This window comes from Mus caroli, chromosome 9 (genome assembly GCF_900094665.2).
Source record: "Mus caroli chromosome 9, CAROLI_EIJ_v1.1, whole genome shotgun sequence".
In the NCBI taxonomy this organism is placed as follows: Eukaryota; Metazoa; Chordata; class Mammalia; order Rodentia; family Muridae; genus Mus; species Mus caroli.
In genome coordinates this window covers 42,852,804-42,872,700 of record NC_034578.1, presented here as the reverse complement: position 1 = coordinate 42,872,700, position 19,897 = coordinate 42,852,804, and the positions used below count along the sequence as shown (strand labels likewise).

Genomic DNA, 19,897 nt, shown 5'->3' with positions numbered 1-19,897 from the left:
GTTATATATGGTTGTGACCTGTCATGTGGGTACTAGGAAGAGAACCTAGATCCTCTGGAAGAGTAGCAAGTGCTCTTTACCACTGAGCCATCTCTCTAGCTCCCCAGATTTACTTATTCTTATGTATGTGTATGTGCGAGCCTATGTGTACTACATGTATGCATGTGTGCCCAGGCCAGAAGAGAGCATCAGATTCTCCTAGAGCTAGAGTTATAAGTGATTGTGAGTCCCTGCCTCAGCCTCCAGAGCAGCTGGATTTGACTGTTCAGTCTTTTACTTATTTTACATGAGTGACAGGAATTGAACTCGGGTCATCTGGAAAAGCAGTACACACTCTTTGCTGAGCCAGCCCTCCATCCCCTACTAGTGGTTATTCTTGTTTGGAGCTGCCGTTCCCATACCTCAGTTCTATCCACACACATGGGCGCCTCTATTTCCATAGGCAAGAGGCTTCAGGGGGTGGTTTGGAGTTCCAGACCTGGAATCAGTCTGAAGTTGAAACCCAGCCCTTAATGTTCATGTTCATGTACCACCTGCTGTTCCTGCATCACAGGCTCTTCACTGTCCCCTTCATAACCATATAGTAGGTACCACCCATAGAGCTGAAAGAATTACATATTTTGTAGACAGAGAACAAAGAACACCTGCAGGTTCAAGGCTAGATTTTCCTCCAGAGTAAGTTGTGAGCTAGCAATGATTATGCAGTAAGACCCTGTGTCAAGAAAAGAAAGAGAAGAAAAAAGAATTAAATTTATTATGTAAGGAGCAGAACACGGCACAAAACAAATAATAATTGTCATTTTTTATTGTTACAAGATAGATTTTTGTGGAGATTTTTTTTGGCGGGGATGGGGGGCTGGAGGGTGCCGCAGCATCTCTGTAACCAAGGCTGGCCAGGAACTTACTATGTAGCCCAAACTGGCCTTGAACTGAAAACTTCCTTCCTGTTTTAGACTCCCTAGTATTGGCATTACAGGTGTGAGATGGCCACGGCTGGTCTCTCAAATAGATTCTTAGCAATGGGCTTGTTTGAAGGGTAGGTACAATGTGTGTGTGTGTTTGTGTGTGTGTGTGTATATGCTATATTAATTAGCTATATTATCCAGCCAGTTCTTAAACTAATGGGCTAAAGGGATCCTCTTGGGGCTGGAGAGATGACTCAGTGGTTAAGAGCAGTGGTTGTGGCTGGACAATGGTGGCACATGCCTTTAATCCCTCTGCACTGGGGAATCAGAGGCACTTGGATCTCTATAAGTTTGATGTCAGCTTGGTCTACTGAGGAGTTCCAGGACAGCCAAGGCTACACAGAAAGACCTTGTCTCAAAAACAAACAAACAGGGCTGGTGAGATGGCTCAGTGGGTAAGAGCACCCGACTGCTCTTCCAAAGGTCAGGAGTTCAAATCCCAGCAACCACATGGTGGCTCACAACCATCCGTAACAAGATCTGACTCCCTCTTCTGATGTGTCTGAAGACAGCTACAGTGTACTTACATATAATAAATAAATAAATCTTTAAAAAAACAAACAAACAAACAAACAAACAAGTGTCCAGGTGGTTCTTCCCAAGGACACACAGCCAGAGCTCACATGACAGACAGCTCACAATTGTAACTCCAGTCCTAGGGGATCTGATGCCCTCTTCTGGCTTCTACAGGCCCTGTGTGCACATGGTGCACAGACAGACATAAGGCAGAACAATCATACACCTAAAATAAAGGTTACAAAATAAAAAATCTAAGCCGGGCAGTGGTGGCGCATGCCTTTAATCCCAGCACTTGGGAGGCAGAGGCAGTCAGATTTCTGAGTTCTAGGACAGCCTGGTCTACAGAGTGAGTTCCAAGACAGCCAGAACTGCACAGAAAAACCCTGTCTCAAAAAACAAAAATAAATAAATAAATAAATCAATGAAGTGACCCTCCTGCCTCAGTCTCCCCAGTGGCTGGGACTATGGCAGGTAACCACCCCCCAGGCCAAGCCGTCAGTGAAATTCTATTCAAGGCTGCTCGGCAAGGGGAGCATAGCACGAAGCCCCTGGGTGTGCCCACCTAGCCTGTCACTGTCAGCCTCGAGCACACTGCTCCAGTCATTGTACAGCTGAAGGGACTACTTAAAATTCTACTTCACTGGAAAAGAATATGCTATTTTAATCATTCACATACATGTGTCATGTGGGTACATGCATGTAAGTGTAGAGGAAGGCATTGGGTTCCATGGAGCTGGAGTTACAGGGTGTTGTAAGCCATGGGATATGGGAGCTGGGAAACCAGCTTGGGTCCTCTGCAAGAGTAGTAGGTACGCTTAGCCACTGTGCCATCTCTTCAGCCCCAGGACTTTCTTTTCTTTCTTTAAAAAAAAAAAAAGATTTATTTTATGTATATGAGTACACTGTAGCTGTACAACTGGTTGTGAGCCATCATGTGGTTGCTGGGATTTGAACTCAGGACCTCTACTCACTCCAGCCCCAGTCATTCCGGCCCAAAGATTAATCTATTATATGTAAGTACACTGTAGCTGTCTTCAGATGCAACAGAAGAGGGCATCAAATCTCATTACGGATGGTTGTGAGCCATCATGTGGTTGCTGGAATTTGAACTCAGGACCTTCGGAAAAGCAGTCAGTGCTTTTTGTTGTTGTTGTTGTTTTGTGTGTTTGTTTGTTTTTTTTGGGGGGGTGGGTTGAGACAGGGTTTCTCTGTATAGCCCTGGCTGTCCTGGAACTCACTCTGTAGACCAGGCTGGCCTCGAACTCAGAAATCTGCCTGCTTCTGCCTCCCGAGTGCTGGGACTAAAGGTGTGTGTCACCACTGCCCAGCCAGTCAGTGCTCTTAACTGCTGAGCCATCTCGCCAACCCCCAGGATTTTCAAATATAGAATGTCTCCTTGGGTTCAATCTATAGTATTACCAAAAATGAGGAGCCTTAAGGGCTTGAAGAAAAGTTTTGTAGGGCTGAGAATGTAGCTCAGTTGATAGTTTTTGTCTAAGACGCATAAAGCCCTGGACTCAATCCTGAAGGACTGTGTGAGACCCAAGCATGGTGGCACCCAGGAAGGGAGGAAGCAGGAAGGTCCTATGTTCATAGCTGCAGAGTGAAGTGGAGGCTACGTTTTCCATCTTAAGAGCAAGCAATCAATCAAGGTTTCTCATGAATAAAAGATAGTATCAAAATGTGTGTGTGTGTGAGAGAGAGAGAGAGAGAGAGAGAGAGGACAAGGGAGAGAGAGAGAGAGAGAGAGAGAGAGAGAGAGAGAGAGAGAGAGAGAAGAAGGGGGAACACCATGACTAAAAGCAAAGTGGAGAGGAAAGGACTTATTTCCTTTACAACTCTCAGATCACAGCCTGTCACAGAGAGAAGTCAGGGTAGGAACTGGAGCTATAGAATGTTGTTTCTTACTGACTTACTCTGTGTGCTTTCTTATACAACTCAGGGCCACCTTTGCCAAGTGGCACCACTCACAGTGGGATACGCCCATCAATTATTAATCAAGAAAATACCCTCACAGACTGCCTACATGCCAATCAGATGAAGGCATTTTTAAAGTTCCCTTTCTCAAATGACCCTGATTTGTGTCATTGACAAAAACAACCCAGACATAGGGCTTTATCATTGGAAACCAATTCAAGCTGTTTCTCTTAACTGTATTTCTAAACTGTTTAAATAACCCTTTACATTCCCAGATATTCTCTTGATCAAAACACTTAAAACAGCACTTACTGAGATCTTGCTAGTGTACCATATGTAACTGGAATATCTGCAGAAGAGTTAAGGAGGCAATGACAAAGTCATTATCTTGAAATTTTTATTTTGCACTTGAGATAATACGAGCAGCACATAAGTGATTTGAAATTTTATTTTATTATCTCGATAGTTTAGGCTTACAGGTTTCAACAACATTCTCAATCAGTTTCAGAGTCCTGGAATGCTCTGCAATTCACTATTATGAGTTTGAATGAATCCTATCCATCATTAAAGAGCCAGCCCTGGCACTGCTCCACCAAGTTTCCCTGCTAATGATGACGCAATCTCTTGCCCCTCCTCTTGGCGCTGATCTGTCCTGCACTTATCCAGCCGTTAGCATCTAATCTCTACATTGACTCTCTATGTACTCCCCTAAACTGGATGGATTTTTAAGGTAAAGACTGGGGTTTCTGTCATTCCCCGAGTGGTATCTATCACCTTAGAGGCGGTAACCCATAATTTCGAATATCATCATAGAAATTCTGCTGGTAAATGTAGGGGTTATCCCTTTTAACTTCGGGCCTATTTCTCCCCATTCTCTGCAATCTGGTTTATCCCATCGGCGGAGGAAATCAGTGGCTAAGAAGGGAGTGGCGTCAGCGTGAGGTCAAGCTACACTGTCTCTAAGGCCATCTCCGGATAGTTTCCGTCATCCTATCAGGACAGGAAGGCAGTTACAGGAAAGATGGAAGCTCAAGTCGCGCTCAAGTCGGGGAAAGAAAGAGAACAAAGTCGGTACTTGGCAGGGACGGTTGAAGACCTGTGCGCCAAGCAAAGAGCGCGCACTGCGAGGGAAAGTGAGGCGCACCCGCCCCGCAGCTAGCCCCGCAGCCAGGGGCGGGACTTCCGGAAGCCATTTGCCCGAGTGGCAGGGGGACCGGAAGTGGAGGCGCTGCTGCTTGGTGCTGGGGCCCGAGGAGGGGACGCGCGCCGGAACGCGGCCGTCGGGATCAAGCGAGCGACTGAAGCGCAACCCGCTGACGCCGCAGCCGCTGAGGGCCCCGCACGGACCCTCTGCCTGTGTGAGTGCATCGTGGGGACCGCGGAGCCGGGGCCTCGGCGTGGCGGGNGGGACGCGCGGGCGAGCCGGTATTGTGAGGCCCGGCTCCCCTCCCCCACGCCGCCCCTCCCCCGCCGCGCCCCGCGCTGTCGCCCTGCAGGGCCTCCGGGGCCCCGCGCCGACTCCGCTGCCCTGCGGCGCCCTGGTCCCGCCCTGGCCGGCGGCTGAGCGGCCTGCGGGTCCCCTGGCCCGGCCTCCTGCCTCAGCTGTCGCCTTTTCCCTCCATCCCCGGGGTGGGACCTCTAGGCCCAAGCCTGTGACTGGGTTGTGCCTTTTTTTTTTTTTTTTAACGGATCACGCTCTTTGCCCTTCTCGTCGAAAACTGTCTCCTCATTCGAAACTTCTCCGTTGCCTTCGCTAATACTTCCCAAAGACCCGTGTCAGGGCTCTGAAAGGATTGGTAGAGGCTAGCCTTAAGGGTCCCCCACTTCATTCGGCGACGAGGCCCAGGCGTTGGTGACTTGGCCGATGGCCTACCGCCAGCCAGGTACATCTGTCAGTGAGTAGTTTCCTTGGAGGTGTGGTTCCCCTCCCCAGCCCATGTGGTCCATGTCCACTTGGCGGGTCAGAGCCTGTGGTCTCCAGGTTTGAGTTACTCATGGCAGAGTGACTCGTTATCCTTTCCATAGCTCCCAGGCTGACATTGCCTTTCATCATGTATATACGGATCTTAAGGAAATCCAAAGCCTTAAAACGTTGGCGTCTCTGAAGAGCGTGGCTATGGACAAAGGGAAGGGCACCAGGACGCTAAGAGCAGGTCCTAGACTTGCATTTTCTACAGCGTTGAGTTGAGTGGAGAGAATGGGCCAGAGGAAAAGGTGTGGAAAAGAGAAAATGCAAGCTTATCTTTCCCTTGGATGGGGCTTGTGTCTGCCCGTCTCTGGGCACATTGTTCAGACTTAAAGGTTGCCTCCTTGTGGGAGAGCAGGGGAGGGAATCATTGTGCATTAATTTGTTGGCATGGGCACTTGATAATAAATTATGGATGGGCTGGATCCTGGGGGGCCGCCCACCAGAGACCGAGGTAGGGCATTCTGGACGAGGCTTGCCTTCCTCTTCAGAATAACCCTGCCAACTCTTCTGAAGCAAAATGAAAAGCCTCAGGCCTTAATGGAAGCATCCTAAATCTTTTCATTCTCATTCAAAGGTCTCAGCAAGCTTCGAGGTTCACACACACACACACAGCCAGCTGAGCTTGAGGGGTTGTAGTTGTTTTGTTAGGACTGACTTCCATACCACTAGTGTAGAGTCCGGTGCTGTGCTGTGTCGTTGAGGTCTAAATTAAGTGGGGAAGATAGAAAGTTTAGGATTAGGACTGCCTTCTCTTCCTGGAGATTTTTGAAGGACAACAAAGTTTCCTCTGCAAAATAGTTTTTCATGGAAATGTACACAGTTGCCCAGCTTTTATCCCCTCCTTGCTAGTTTTTCATAGGAAGCCTGCAGTTCCCTGGGTAAGGAGATTATTCTGACCCAGTAAGGTGAGGTGGGAAGTGTTGGTTTTTAGTTTTTGAACTCCTAGGGATTGGGTACTACCTCTAGGAGGTGGAGTGAACGACAATTAGGAGCTGGGATGTGGGTGCTGCGAATCAAACCCAGGACCTGTGGAGAAGCAGTACCTGCTCTTAACTGCTGGGCCAGCTCTCTCCAGCCCCCTCCTCATTTTATACAAACTCCCTCATTTTGAGACAGGGTTTCTGTTTTGAAGCCTTCACTGTGTTGGAATTCACTGTGTAGACCAGGCTGTCATCAAACTCAGAGATCCCCTGCCTCTGCCTCTTGAGTGCTGGGACTAAAGGTGTGAGCCACTCTTTTGAAGGTGGCTATAGGAAAATGGTTCAGGAATCCCTGTAATTTTTTTTTTTTAACTTCAGTAGGATACTCTTTGGATAACTCCTGATTCATTCTTCACTTTTAAAATTGTCTGGGTTTTTAAAAGTTATTTATTTTTATGTGAATGAATGTGTTTCCTACATGTATGCATATCGTGTGTATGTAGTGCCAACAGAGACTGGGAGAAGGCGCTAGGTCTTTTGAAACTGGAGTCACAGATGGTTGTGAACCACAGTATGGATGCTGAGCCCTGGTCCTCTGCAGGAGCAGCTGATGCTCTCAACCACTGTCTCATCTCCTGTCTCCCAAAATGTTATGCGTTTAAAATTTTTTATTATATTTGTATGATGTGGGGGTGGGGGTGGGTGTACACACATGCCCTAAAGCACAGTGACTGAGTGTCTGAGGTCAGGAACAGCTTTGTAGAGTTGTGGGCATCATTAGACCTGTACAGCGGGTACTTTACCAGCTGACAGCTGAGACAGGGTTTCTCTGTGTACCCCTGGCTGTTCTGGAACTCGTTCTATAGACCAGGCTGGCCTCGAACTCAAAACTCAGAAATCCCCCTGCCTCTGCCTCCTGAGTGTTGGGATTAAAGGTGTGCACCACCACTGCCTGGCCAGCTGAGTCACCCCAACTGCAGAATTTCTTTGTTGTAAAAAAACATCGTTGTTTACATTATCTGACTTCCAAATAAATGCTTGCCTGCTTCTTGCTTATTTATTTTATTGGTTTTTCAAGACAGGGTTTCTCTGTGTAGCTTTGACTGTCTTGGAACTCAATCTGTAGACCAGTCTGGCCTTGAACTCACAAGAGGTTAACCTGCTTCTTCAGCCTTCAGTGCTGGAATTAAAGGTGTCTACCACCACTAGGCCTGTCTGTCTGTCTGTCTTTCTTTCTTTCTTTCTTTTTTGATTTTTCAAGACAGGCTTTCTCTGTGTAGCCCCGGCTGTCCTGGAACTCACTTTGTATTTGTAGACCAGGCTGGCCTCGAACTCAGAAATATGCCTGCCTCTGCCTCCCGAGTACTGGGATTAAAGGCGTGTGTCACCATGCCCACCTTGGGTCTGTCTCTCTCTCTTTCTCCCCACCCCCACCCCCCTCCCTCCCCTCTCTGGATACAAAATTTCTGTGTACAACAGCCCTAGCTGTCCTGCCTCAGGAGACATGGCTGGCCTCAGCTCAGAGAAATTAAGGTGTGTGCTAACACCTGGTTTGGCTAGACCTCTGGATTGTCTCTGGCCTGGCCTAAAAAGAAGAGACAGTAGGGGCTGGGGAGATGGCTCAGTGGTAAGAGAGCATTGGCTGCTCTTCTAAAGGTTCTGAGTTCAATTCCCAGCAACCATGTGGTAGCTCACAACCAGCTATAGTGAGATGTGGTGCCCTCTTCTGGCCTGCAGGCAGGGACTATCAAATTTGAAATACTTTTTATAATCTTCTTCTAGTTAGAACTGCCTTTTAACTTTAGGCACTGGAATTTGGTTCCTCTGTTTCTTCTTCCGTGTCCTTTCATTTTGCCTGTGAAGAATATTGGAACGTATGACTGAGTATAGTATTGCACACCTGTAATCTCAGCATCTGGATGGCAGAATAAGTCCTGCAGCAAATCAAGACAGCCAGGGCTGCACAGGGAGGCCCTCAAAACAAAATGTAAGATTTGGGGTTCAGATGGAAGTGCTTTGCTCGGTGTTTGGACTGATAATAAAAAATAAGCAAAACAGCTTGGTAAATAATTTTTATCATGTTCATGCGATCTATCTCTATGTAAAATAGCAGTCTTTGTTTAAGGATAATAGGCTGAGTGCCAGAAAGATGGCTCAGCTCAGTGCTTTGCCAGCCGTCAGAGTTTGACTGCAGGACCCCTGGGGTGCAAGAACAGAACTGACTTCCTTAACTGTTCTTTGACCTCCACACACTGAATCTGTAAGTGAGTGCACGATTTAAAAAAAAAAAAAAAGAACCAAGTGGTGGTGGCATTCACCTTTAATCCGAGCACTTGGGAGGCAGAGGCAGGTGGATTTTTGAGTTGAAAGTCAACCTGGTCTACAAAGTGAGTTCCAGGATAGCCAAGGCTACCCAGAGAAACCTTATCTAAAAATACCAATCAAAAATTTAAAAGGTGTGGGCCTTGGTTTGGAATGGATTAGGGCTAGAACTAATGTGCAGCGGTACAGTGCTCACGCAGTGTGTGAGATTCTTGGATTCAATCCCCAGTGCCACAAAATGGAACAAGCCCACTGTCCTACAAACAATAGGAATGAGACAATGAACATTCCTAATTCAGTAATCTGGAATGCCTTTCCTGCTTAACAGTTTAGCAATAAAACAAATTCCTTAGGTATCTTTGACCAGGTAGCCCTGGCTGTCCTGGAACTTGCTATGCATACCAGGCTGTCCTTGAATTGACAGATCTGCCTGTCTCTACCTCTTGACTTGTGGAATTAAATTGACTAAAATAGTAAATTCCTAATAAGTGTTAATTGTAAATTGTTTAGATGAACTGATAGACCAGTTCAGAAAACATTTCTAAGTAAAAGTAAAGACCTAATAAGATGTTAGAGTTTATACAGGCCTATTGTCTTGAGAGTCGATTATGTTACCAGATGCATAGAATGGATCTTTGGAATTTAAGGGGGGGAAAACCCCTACTTTTTCATTCAAAAAAGAAAAAAATAGCTGCAGTTGACCTTGAATTTCTGATTTCCATGCTACTTTCTGAATTCTAGGATTATGGGCATGCTCCTACTTTGATATGATTTAATTGAACCTAGGACTTTAGGAATGGCTAGGCAAGCCATGCTATCAACCAGACTTTATTCCTAATCCCTAGTTTGTGTGTGTGTGTGTGTGTTTTCTGTGGAAGCACATATATAGTAAGTGTACATAAAGTACATGTGGAGGTCGGACATCAAACTTTGGGTTTTCCTCGGTTACTATTACCACCACACCCCTTTTGAGACAGGGTCTCAATATGTAACCTGGCCTACCTGGAGTGTGCTATGCAGACATTTGTCCTCAAACTCAGAGATGGATCTGCCTCTGTCTCCCAAATTCTGGGTTTAAAGGTGTGTGTCACCACACTTTGGGTGTTGTTACTCAGTTACTATTTTTCCACATCTTCATGAGCCCATATGTGGTCTCTCGCTAGACAGATGTTCCAGACTAGGTAAAACTGGCCGTTCCACTGGCCAGTTAGCCCCAGTATCTGCCTGTGTTCACATCCCCATAGCTAGGATTGTTATCATACACTGTCACACCTGGCTTTTTCTTTCCTTTCCTTTTCTTTCTCTTTTTTCTTTTTTCTTTTTAATTAGGTATTTATTTCATTTATATTTCTAATGCTATCCCAAAAGTCCCCCACACGCTCCCCCACCCCCCTTTTTTCTTTTAAAAAAACAAGAATGCTGAATTTGAGGACCTTCACCCTCCCCAGTTTTGTACTAGTACTTTAATTACTCTGTGGTTACTTGTGTGATGTTTTAGTAGCTAGTGAGTTCTAGTTGTTGCTGTAGTCACTTTTTACTTAAAAAGTATGTATGTGTTTTGCCTGAGTGTGCATCTGTATATGTTGTTCACACTTGGTACCCAGTTCCTTGTGTAGTCATTTTCAGTGTATAGTTCTAGCACTGTAAAAGGCTGTGATGTTGATTTCATTGTTCTGTGTCTGACTTCTGTGATTGTGAAAACATAGCCTAGGGTGGGTATGTCAGAGTTTGTACAGTTAATCTTAGTCACAGGCAGAGGTGTCATGGGGCAATGGTTTAGAGGTGACGCTTGCTTTCCTAAGTGATGGGAGATGTCCGAAGTTCAGTGGTGATTTGAGACTTAAGCACTCATGTTCTAGAATTAATTTCTGCTAAAAATCAATTCTACTTCAGTTCCTAGGCAAAAATCCATAATAAGATAGATGTTGTGGGTGGTGGTGGTTGTTGTTGTTGTTGTTGTTTAACCTGACAAATAGGGAGATGTCTTTGTGGTTAAGAACATTTGCTGTTTTTCCAGAGGACCTACAGTTGCCATCATCCGTAATGACACCTAATGGTCTTCTGTAATTCCAGTTCCAAGTTACCTGTTTCCCATCTTTTGGCTTCTTGTGGGTACTACATGCATGTGATGCACAAACATACGTGTAGGCAAAATATCCATACAAAAGTAAAACTAAATCTTTTTAAAAATAAAATAGCCAGGCTAGTATTGTACACCTTTAACCCCAGTACTCAAGAGGCAGGGACAGTGAGATCTCTGTGAGTTTGAGGCCAGCCTGATCTACATAGTAAGTTCTAAGATGCCAGAGCTACAAAGGGGAAAACAAGTAAATAAAACCTGGCAGTATTTAGTATTTTAATGTTCTTGTTAATAAATGAAACATGACCGACATTTCTCCTCAGGTGTAGAATGAGCCAAGGAGACTCGAACCCAGCAGCTGTTCCACATGCCGCAGAAGATATTCAAGGAGATGACAGGTGGATGTCTCAGGTAAAGGGTCATGCATATGGATTACTTAAATGGGATGGATCACTTTGCTTTGTGTTCTTGCACAAACTAGCATGTGTTTGCATGTATGTGGAGATCAGAGATTTGGTGTCATCGTCAGTTGATTGCTCTTCACCTTAACTTTTGAAGAAGTGTCTGTAACTGAATCTGGAACTCATTAACTTGGCATGACTGGCTAGTCAATATATCTCAGGAATTCTGTTCTTGCTTCCCCAGTGCTGGGGCCAGGGGTGGTTGGTTGGTTGGTTGGTTGGTTGGTTTTATATTTTATTTTTACTTTATATGTATGTGTCTTTTTATGGGTGCCTGAAGATACAAAGACTACCAAGAGTTGTGTTGTGTTTGTTTGTTGGTTGGTTGTTGGTTTTGATACAGGTTTCTCTATGTAACCTTAGCTGTCCAGGCTTGTTTGTTTGTTTTGTTTTGCCATTGAGACAGTAACTTGTGAAATTCCTACGTCTGCCTCCCAAGTGCTGAAATTACAGACATAAAACGCCATGGTTTGAACCCATAGCCTCATGCATGCATACTCTTACCAGCTGAGATTCCTAATTCTGACTGTAGTGTTTAAGAAAAAGAAATAATCTGTAGACCTATCCCTGAAATTAGATTGGAAAACTGATGCCTGACTATTCAGTAGTGAGTTTGAGGCCAGCTTCTCTATATAGTTTAGAGAACAGTCACAAGAACAAAAAAGTCGTTTCTTAGCCAGGTATGGTAGCACATGCTACTTAAACCTCAGTAGATTGAGGTAGAAGAGTTCAAGGCCAGCCTGGGCTACATAGTTAGATCCTAACTTAAGACAAAAACACAAAAAGCCACTAAGTAGGGCTAGACATGTGTTTCAGAGATAGACTGGGTTCTAGCTGAATTCTATTCCCAGCACTATAAAACCAACAAAACCACACTGATAAATAAATACTATCTTAGCTGGACATGTGGTTCATACTTCTAGTTCTGGTTATTTGGTAGACTGAGGCAGAAGGATCACCTCAGGCCAGCAGCTTGAAGTCAGCTTAGGCAACTTAATTGAAAGGAGGGAGTGGTAGGGAAAGTCAGGCATGCCACTACTACTGGGTTACTTCTGCTTATAAACTTGTATTAGACTGAAAAGGCCAGATCTGCTAACAGTTTAACACTTGGATACTACAGCTCTGTTCAAAGTATGTGCTATATCTGAAAGCTGTCAGTGCTACCTCATGAAGCTGGGGTGGGGGAGAAGACCTAGGTCTTAATTAGACCCTGGTTCAAAGATAAATTTAATACCTAACTCTTAGCGAGTCTGGAAAGACTGAATATGGACTGGATGGTAGATGTTAATGGAACTATTTTTTATTTATTTATTTATTTATTTTAGTATGGCTTTATAAGAGAACATCCTAAGTTGTAAATGTTTGCTGAAATACTTAGGGATAGAGTCATGGGTAGTGTGAGTCTGGAGAGATGGCTCAGCCGTTAAGAACATTTGCTGCTTAATTATGAGTAGAGTTCAGATCTAGCACACAGTTGGGTGGCTCACAAAACACCTGAATCTCCAGCTTCAGGGCTAGGATGCCCTCTTGTGGCTCCCTCATTCACTCTCATAAACTCGCAAACACATGCCAACCTAAAGTAAAATAAAAGAGAGAGATAGAGAGAAATTAATTTAGCACACACCTATCTTCCCAGCACACTTAGAAGTTAGAGACAGAAGTATGCTGAAATTCAAGGCTAGCCTGGGGTATTCAAAACAGTTTGTTTTTTTTTTTTAGATAGATAGAGGTAGCTGGGTGTAGTGGCACATACATTTACTACAATACTCGTGTAGAGGCATGTGGATCTCTTGAGTTTGAAACCCTCTTGTTCTATATCTTGAGTTCTAGGCTAGTCAGGACCAAGTAGTGAGACCTGTCTCAAAAACAACAGCAAAAACTTGAGTAGTGTAACAAATACATAGCTGTACAAAGAAAAACAAATCTAGAAAATGTCATAATAGAAGTTTGCATCTGTCTGTGTGTCTGTCTGCCTGTCTGCCTGCCTGTCTGTCTGTGGACAGCTTATAAGAGTTGGTTCTCTCCTCCCATTTGAGTTCTAGGATTCAAACTTAAGTTAGCCTGTAAGGGCCTTTGCCTAATACTAGGTCATCTCGATGGCCCCACAAATGCTTCTTTTTTCCTTTTTTCTTTTTTTTTCCTAATTATTTGAGGAAAAGATAGAATGCTTGTGGTAGCTGTTGTTTTAATAATATGAAACATTGTGATATAATAGTAATTTCTTGTTTTTCTTTTTTCTTTAAACCAGCATAATAGGTTTGTTCTGGACTGTAAAGACAAAGAGCCAGATGTGCTGTTTGTGGGAGACTCCATGGTACAGTTAATGCAGCAGTACGAGGTAAAGCAGAGGGCATTCTGGACTCCTACTGTAGAGCCTATAGTCTTTAATTCTAAGCTGCCCTTTCAGGCTTAGGATGCAGAGAAAGAGTGCCAAGTACAAGGGAAGCCGATCCCCCAGTGGGATGCTTGGTGCAGTCTGATTGAAACCAAACTCTTTTGCTCTGACTTCCAAGAAGCGTAATGTTCGCTGTGTTAGCCTGGTGATGACCATGACTGTTTCTTACTTCTGCTTGTTTTGTCCTGCTCATGTTTCTCACTATTTCGTGTTCTTCCACTTTGTAATTTATTGTATATTTTTATTTATTTATTTATTTATTATATGTAAGTACACTGTAGCTGTCTTCAGACACACCAGAAGAGGGAGTCAGATCTTGTTACGGATGGTTGTGAGCCACCATGTGGTTGCTGGGATTTGAACTCCGGACCTTTGGAAGAGCAGTCGGGTGCTCTTACCTGCTGAGCCATCTCACCAGCCCCCATATTGTATATTTTTATAACGGGCTTTTACTCTTTCTTTCTTTCTTTCTTTCTTTCTTTCTTTCTTTCTTTCTTTTTTTTTTTTGTGGGGAGGGTAGGTATTCTTCCAAAGGAAACTTATAAAATACAACTTTATTTCTTTTTGGTTTCTTCATTTAAAAAAAATAGTTGAATTTATGAAAAGTGTTTATTGAGCTGACAGCTTGATTTGATATCTGTTAGTGGACATTAGAATGTGCTGTGCAGGGTTTTGAGCGGAGACTCATCACTGTAGTAGGCAAGGTAGACTTTCCAGTTTTCAGTGCTAAGAATGTGGAAGATTAGCTGGGAGAGGTGGCACACTCCTTTAATCCCAGCATTTGAGAAGCAGAGGCAAGTGAATTTCTGAGTTTGAGGGTTAGCCTGGTCTACAAAGTAAGTTCCAGGATAGCCAGCGCTACACAAAGAAACCCTGTCCCCAAAAACAACAAAAATGTTAGTTTTCGACTTATTAAATCACATTGCAAGTGAAGAATTTCCAGAGATTTATTTTGTTTGTGTAACTAACTAAATCAAGTGTTTTGTTTTTAGATATGGCGGGAGCTGTTTTCCCCACTTCATGCTCTTAATTTTGGAATTGGGGGAGATACAACACGACATGTTTTATGGCGACTAAAGAATGGAGAGCTGGAGAACATTAAGCCTAAGGTGATAAAACTTACTTTTCAAAGTGTATAACTGATCTTGAATCTTTCAGATGCAGGTGTTTGAAGCAGTGAAAACTTGCTTCTTTAACGACCGTTTCATGATTGCTCTTGCTTCCTGCTTACTGATAGCAACCATCATTGCTTAGGAACATACTGAGGCATGGACTTAAGGAGCACCCAGTCTGTTGTTTGGCTGGGTTGAGCTGTGATTGCTGTGACTGTCTTCAGTTGTAGGAAGTGATTTGATGCACAGAATGTGTGTAGGTCTGTGGAATGTGGGCCTGGGCAATAGAGTGGGGATCAGGCCATGATTCATTTCAGGAAATACTGAGCCTATAAACAAGCGTGCAACCAAGTTCTCTGAGTTCTTCTGAAGATAGTTTGAGATAGATGTGAACAAACAAACATCTGTAATACCTTTCACATTATGAACATCTGTAGTTGCTATACTGCATATAATTCTTCAACCCCTAAAGAGAAAGAAAACAAGAAACAAAGGAGAGTCACTAATGACAGTTGCTTTCACTGGGCATGGTGGCCCAGGCCTTTAAATACAGGCAGAGAGACACTGTGAAAACTCCATCCAGCTGCATCCCAGGGACTCCTTCCTGAGTGCACTGTGAATTTATATTACAGGATTTGTGCTCCTGGGGGTGCCCTGTTGCAGTGCGTTTCCAGCCAGGGACAAGTCTTACTGTGATAGGAAGCAGTTCCTTAAATCTCTCTGTAAGATACATGTTTGCGGCTGGGCGTTGTGGCGCACGCCTTTAATCCCAGCACTTGGGAGGCAGAGGCAGGTGGATTTCTGAGTTCGAGGTCAGCCTGGTCAACAGAGTGAGTTCCAGGACAGCCAGGGCTACACAGAGAAACCCTGTCTCAAAAAAAACCAAAAAAAAACCAAAACCAAAAACAAACAAACAAAAAAGATACATGTTTGCCAGAAAGGTTTCATTCATATTCAGTAGAGTTTATTGTTCTTTCTTGGGTAGTTGGTGGATTTTGTAAGATTAATTCTTTGTTTCTTCCTGGTATAATTTTGGCACCTTTTTTTTTTTTTTAATTATTTTATGTATACGAGTACACTGTAGCTGTCTTCAGACACACCAGAAGAGGGGATAGGATCCCGTTGCAGATGGTTATGAGCCACCATGTGGTTGCTGGAAGTTGAACTGAACCTCTGGAAGAGCAGTGGATGCTCTTAACCATGAGCCATCTCTCCAGTTCTTATTTTGTTTGCTTGTTTTTTGTTTTTCAAGATAGGGTTTCTCTGGGCAGCCCTGGCTGTCCTGGAACTCTCTTTATAGACCAGTCTGGCCTCGAACTTACAGAAATCCACCTACCTCTGCCTCTGGCTCCTGAGTGTTGGGATTAAAGGTGTGCACCACCACCATCTGGCTAATTTTGGTACCTAAATATTAATTTGCTCATAATTTATCTTGAAACATGATGTTAAGCATAAGTCATGATTTTGGGGTGTTTTGTTTTGTTAGAAATTTGGTTGCATTTATTTATTCATTTGTCTGCATGCATGTGCTACAGTGCATATAGGTAGAAGTCAGAAGGCACCTTGTAGGAATAGGTGTTCTCTTGAGGTTTGGGTATTGAACTCTGGCAGACGTGGCAGCAGGCGCTTTACCCACGGTGCCATTGCACGGTTTTCATTTTCCCATTGAAGTTTCCCAACATTGTCTGAGGAGCCCATTTTTAAATGTTTTTTAAAGTTTTTATTAGATTTATTTGTTTTGCTTATGTCTTCACCTTCACATGTATAAGTGAACATACTGTGCGACACTGTAGAGGCCAGGGGACACTTGTGGACTTGATTCCTTTCTTCCACCCTGTGGGTCCCAGGGTTTGAACTTTGTCTTTATGCTTTGTGACAAATGCCTTTACTGCTGAGCCATCTTACCTTCCCCATTTCTCTTGATTTTTTTTTTTTAAATAAGCTTTTTATTTAAAAGTTTTAGTATTCTTTTATTCTTGGTCTTTATCTTCTCCCTTTTTTCTTTCTTCATTATAGGTCATTGTTGTCTGGGTAGGGACAAACAACCACGAAAATACAGCAGAAGAAGTAGCAGGCGGGATTGAGGCAATTGTACAACTTATAAACACGCGGCAGCCACAGGCCAAGATCATTGTACTGGTGAGTAATCTTTTTAGGTAGAGATTTGTTATATCTTTAGATCCATTCAGAAATCTTTTAAAAATGTTGTCACTCATCAATGTGTAGGGGTTTTGTTTGTTTTTTTGTTTTTGCTTTTAGTTTTTTTTTTTGTTTTGTTTTGTTTTGTTTTGTTTTTTGGTTTTTCGAGACAGGGTTTCTCTGTGTAGCCCTGGCTGTCCAGGAACTCACTTTGTAGACCAGGCTGGCCTCGAACTCAGAAATCCTCCTGCCTCTGCCTCCCAAGTGCTGGGATTAAAGGCGTGCGCCACCACACCCGGCTAATACGGAGTTTTTAAGGGGAAGCTATTTCTGGTAGTGTTTGTAAGGGTGAGATGGTTAGGAAGTCAGGGAGGAATGTGTATGCCGTTATTACTAATTTGGTTTTTTCTTGTAGATGCTGAAGAACCAGATCTTTTAACTGGGGCGTGTCTCTTTGTCTGTCTTTCTAAAGACAACCTATAAGTATAGTATCAGGTCTCACTGAATGGACAGTGGTGTTTCATTCTTTTAATCCCAGCAGAGGCAGGCATTTCTCTTCAAGTTCTAGGCCAGCCTGTCCTATAGAGCAAGTTCCAGGACAGTAAGGGCTACATAGAGAAGTCCTGTCTCTAACCCCATCTGAATAGCTAGGGGGAAGAAAAAAAAATTAGTTCTTTTATACCACTATGTAGGTTCCAGCAATCAAACTTGGGTCATCAGGCTTGGTGACAGATATTTTTTTTTTTTTTTGATTTATTTATTATATGTAAGTACACTGTAGCTGTCTTCAGACACTCCAGAAGAGGGCGCCAGATCTCGTTACGGATGGTTGTGAGCCACCATGTGGTTGCTGGGATTTGAACTCCGGACCTTCGGAAGAGCAGTCGGGTGCTCTTACCCACTGAGCCATCTCACCAGCCCTTGGTGACAGATTTTACCTGCTGAGTTATCTTGCCAGCTTCAGATCTTAGTTTTTATTTCTTGGCATTTAGTTTAAGTGTTGATGTAGCTGTTGCATTATGTGCCTTATTCCCGACTGGGGTGTTGTGACAGGGTTTAGCTTTGAAGAAGCTTCTTAAGAAATATTAATGCCTGAATGGTACAGGATGAATCCTCCATAAGTACTCTTGGTTTTAAAGTGGATATTAAGGAGCTAAGAGCATATAACTCAGTGGTAGAATACTTTGTAGTATGCATATAACCCTAGATTTGATCCTCGGCACCATAAAAAAATAAGCCAAATTTAATAGAGATCTTGATTATGGTCTTAATAATACTGAAACATGAAACACTACACCTATCATAACTCAGTTAGGGAAGTGCATATTCCAGGCTAGCTGACCCCTAAGCTTCCAGGAATTCTTCTGTCCCTCCTATCTCAGACTAGGAGTGCTGGGATTGCAGCTGCCTCTGCTGGGCCAGGCTTTTCATGGATTCTGGGCAACTTGGGCAGTGATCACTCTACCCATTGAGCAATCTCTGTGGCTAGGAACTTAGTATCTTATTTTAGAGACAATTTAAAATCAAACAGAGTGGGGGAATCAAACAGCATACCTTGGTACTTTTATTAAGAAAAAATACATAAACTTTTCTTCATAATTAGTTTTGTCTGTATGTGCTGTGCAAACTTCTGCCATGGTATGTTTAAGGAGGTCAAAGGACAACTTATGGGAATTAATTTTTCTTCTACAACATGGTTTCTGGGGATTGAAGTTAAATCCTCAGGTTTTTTGGCAATATCTTTTCCCATTGAACCATCTCAGTGGCTTTATTTTTTTCTCATTCTTGTTTATAAATCACAGTAGACATGTTACCTTGATCATGAGAAATATTCACTCTGCCATTCTGTATGATTTGAAAGCTGGAACAAAGTGTGTGATTATTGGTAATTGATTATCTTTCCTGGTTACTCCTTCTGTCTCAACCAAACCTTGTTGTATTATCATTTGTAGCATGAGAAATACTAGGTACAGAGCCCTTTTTTTTTTTTTTTTTTTTTTTCCTTTCTTTCTTTTTGAGACAGGGTCTTCTGTAGCCAAAGCTGGCATCATAGCATCAGACTCAATGTGATGTAGGTGAAGGTGACATTAGTCCCCAGCAGTGAGGAACACAAGCATGTGCAATCCCTCAGTTTACACTTAACAGTAATAAGCTTGGTTTTAGGACTGACTTCATCATTTGAAATGTTTTAGCATAACAGGTATGGAGGGAGATGATCAGTGTAACAAACTGAGAATTCTCGGTGGCTTTTGGAAAAGTATAAAATCATAAGCAAATTAGCAACCAAAGCCCCAATATATTACTGAAAGAACTAGAGTAGATATGTACAAGAATGTGCTTTGAATATATGTTTGTTTTTTGAAAAGTGGAATTAACAGTAAAGAATTCATGGTAGCTCATGGTAGAGCTCCTTTTTTTTTTAAGATTTATTTTATTTTATGTATATGAGTACACTGCACAGATAGATGGTTGTGAGCCTTCATGTAGTTGTTGGGAATTCAATTTTTAGGACCTCTGCTTGCTCTGGTCAGCTCCACTTGCTCAGTCCCTGCTTGCTCAGGCCCAAAGATTTATTTATTATTATAAATAAGCACACTGTAGCTGTCTTCAGATGCACCCAAAGGGGGCGTCAGATCTCATTATGAATGGTTGTGAGCCACCATGTGGTTGCTGGGATTTGATTTCAGGACTTTCGGAAGAGCAGTCAGTGCTCTTACTTGCTGAGCCATCTCACCAGGCCATAGTGGAACTCTTGCTTTGCATTTATGAGGCCCTAAGTTCATTCCCAGTACTACCAAAAAAGTGAGTAAAAATTAAGTCCCCACCATAAATCTCTCCTTGCAAGGAAACATCTTACATACCCTATAGGAGAAATTAGGGACACAATTTTTATGTTGCCTTGTGTGCCAACCTAGTGGGGTATCAGCCAGCTACAAGGATGGCAGTGTCTGGCAGTATTTCTGGGATGGAACCAGTTATTGGTTGAAGACTACTTCTAATTTGCATTGATACAATTTTGCTCTAAACATGTGATGTTTCTCTTTTTGTTTTTCCAGACAGGGTTTCTCTGTATAGCCCTGGCTGTCCTGGAACTCACT

The 19,897-nt window shown here is 43.3% G+C and overlaps 1 protein-coding gene across 4 annotated transcripts in view; it reads left to right on the top strand.

Moving 5' to 3' along the window:
- Nucleotides 1-19,897, top strand: part of Pafah1b2 (platelet activating factor acetylhydrolase 1b catalytic subunit 2) — a 45,105-nt gene that overhangs the window by 23,292 nt on the left and 1,916 nt on the right. The window contains exons 1-5 of one of the 4 annotated variants that reach the window (XM_029481672.1): nucleotides 4,046-4,131; nucleotides 11,016-11,103; nucleotides 13,402-13,491; nucleotides 14,541-14,657; nucleotides 16,677-16,799. In XM_029481672.1, the coding sequence (XP_029337532.1) occupies nucleotides 4,100-4,131; nucleotides 11,016-11,103; nucleotides 13,402-13,491; nucleotides 14,541-14,657; nucleotides 16,677-16,799 (450 nt within the window). In that variant the 5' untranslated portion in view covers nucleotides 4,046-4,099. Of the gene's footprint in view, nucleotides 1-4,045; nucleotides 4,132-4,612; nucleotides 4,760-5,056; nucleotides 5,285-11,015; nucleotides 11,104-13,401; nucleotides 13,492-14,540; nucleotides 14,658-16,676; nucleotides 16,800-19,897 lie in introns of those variants that run through there. The other 3 variants (XM_021172742.2, XM_021172741.2, XM_021172743.2) reach the window with 3 other exon arrangements.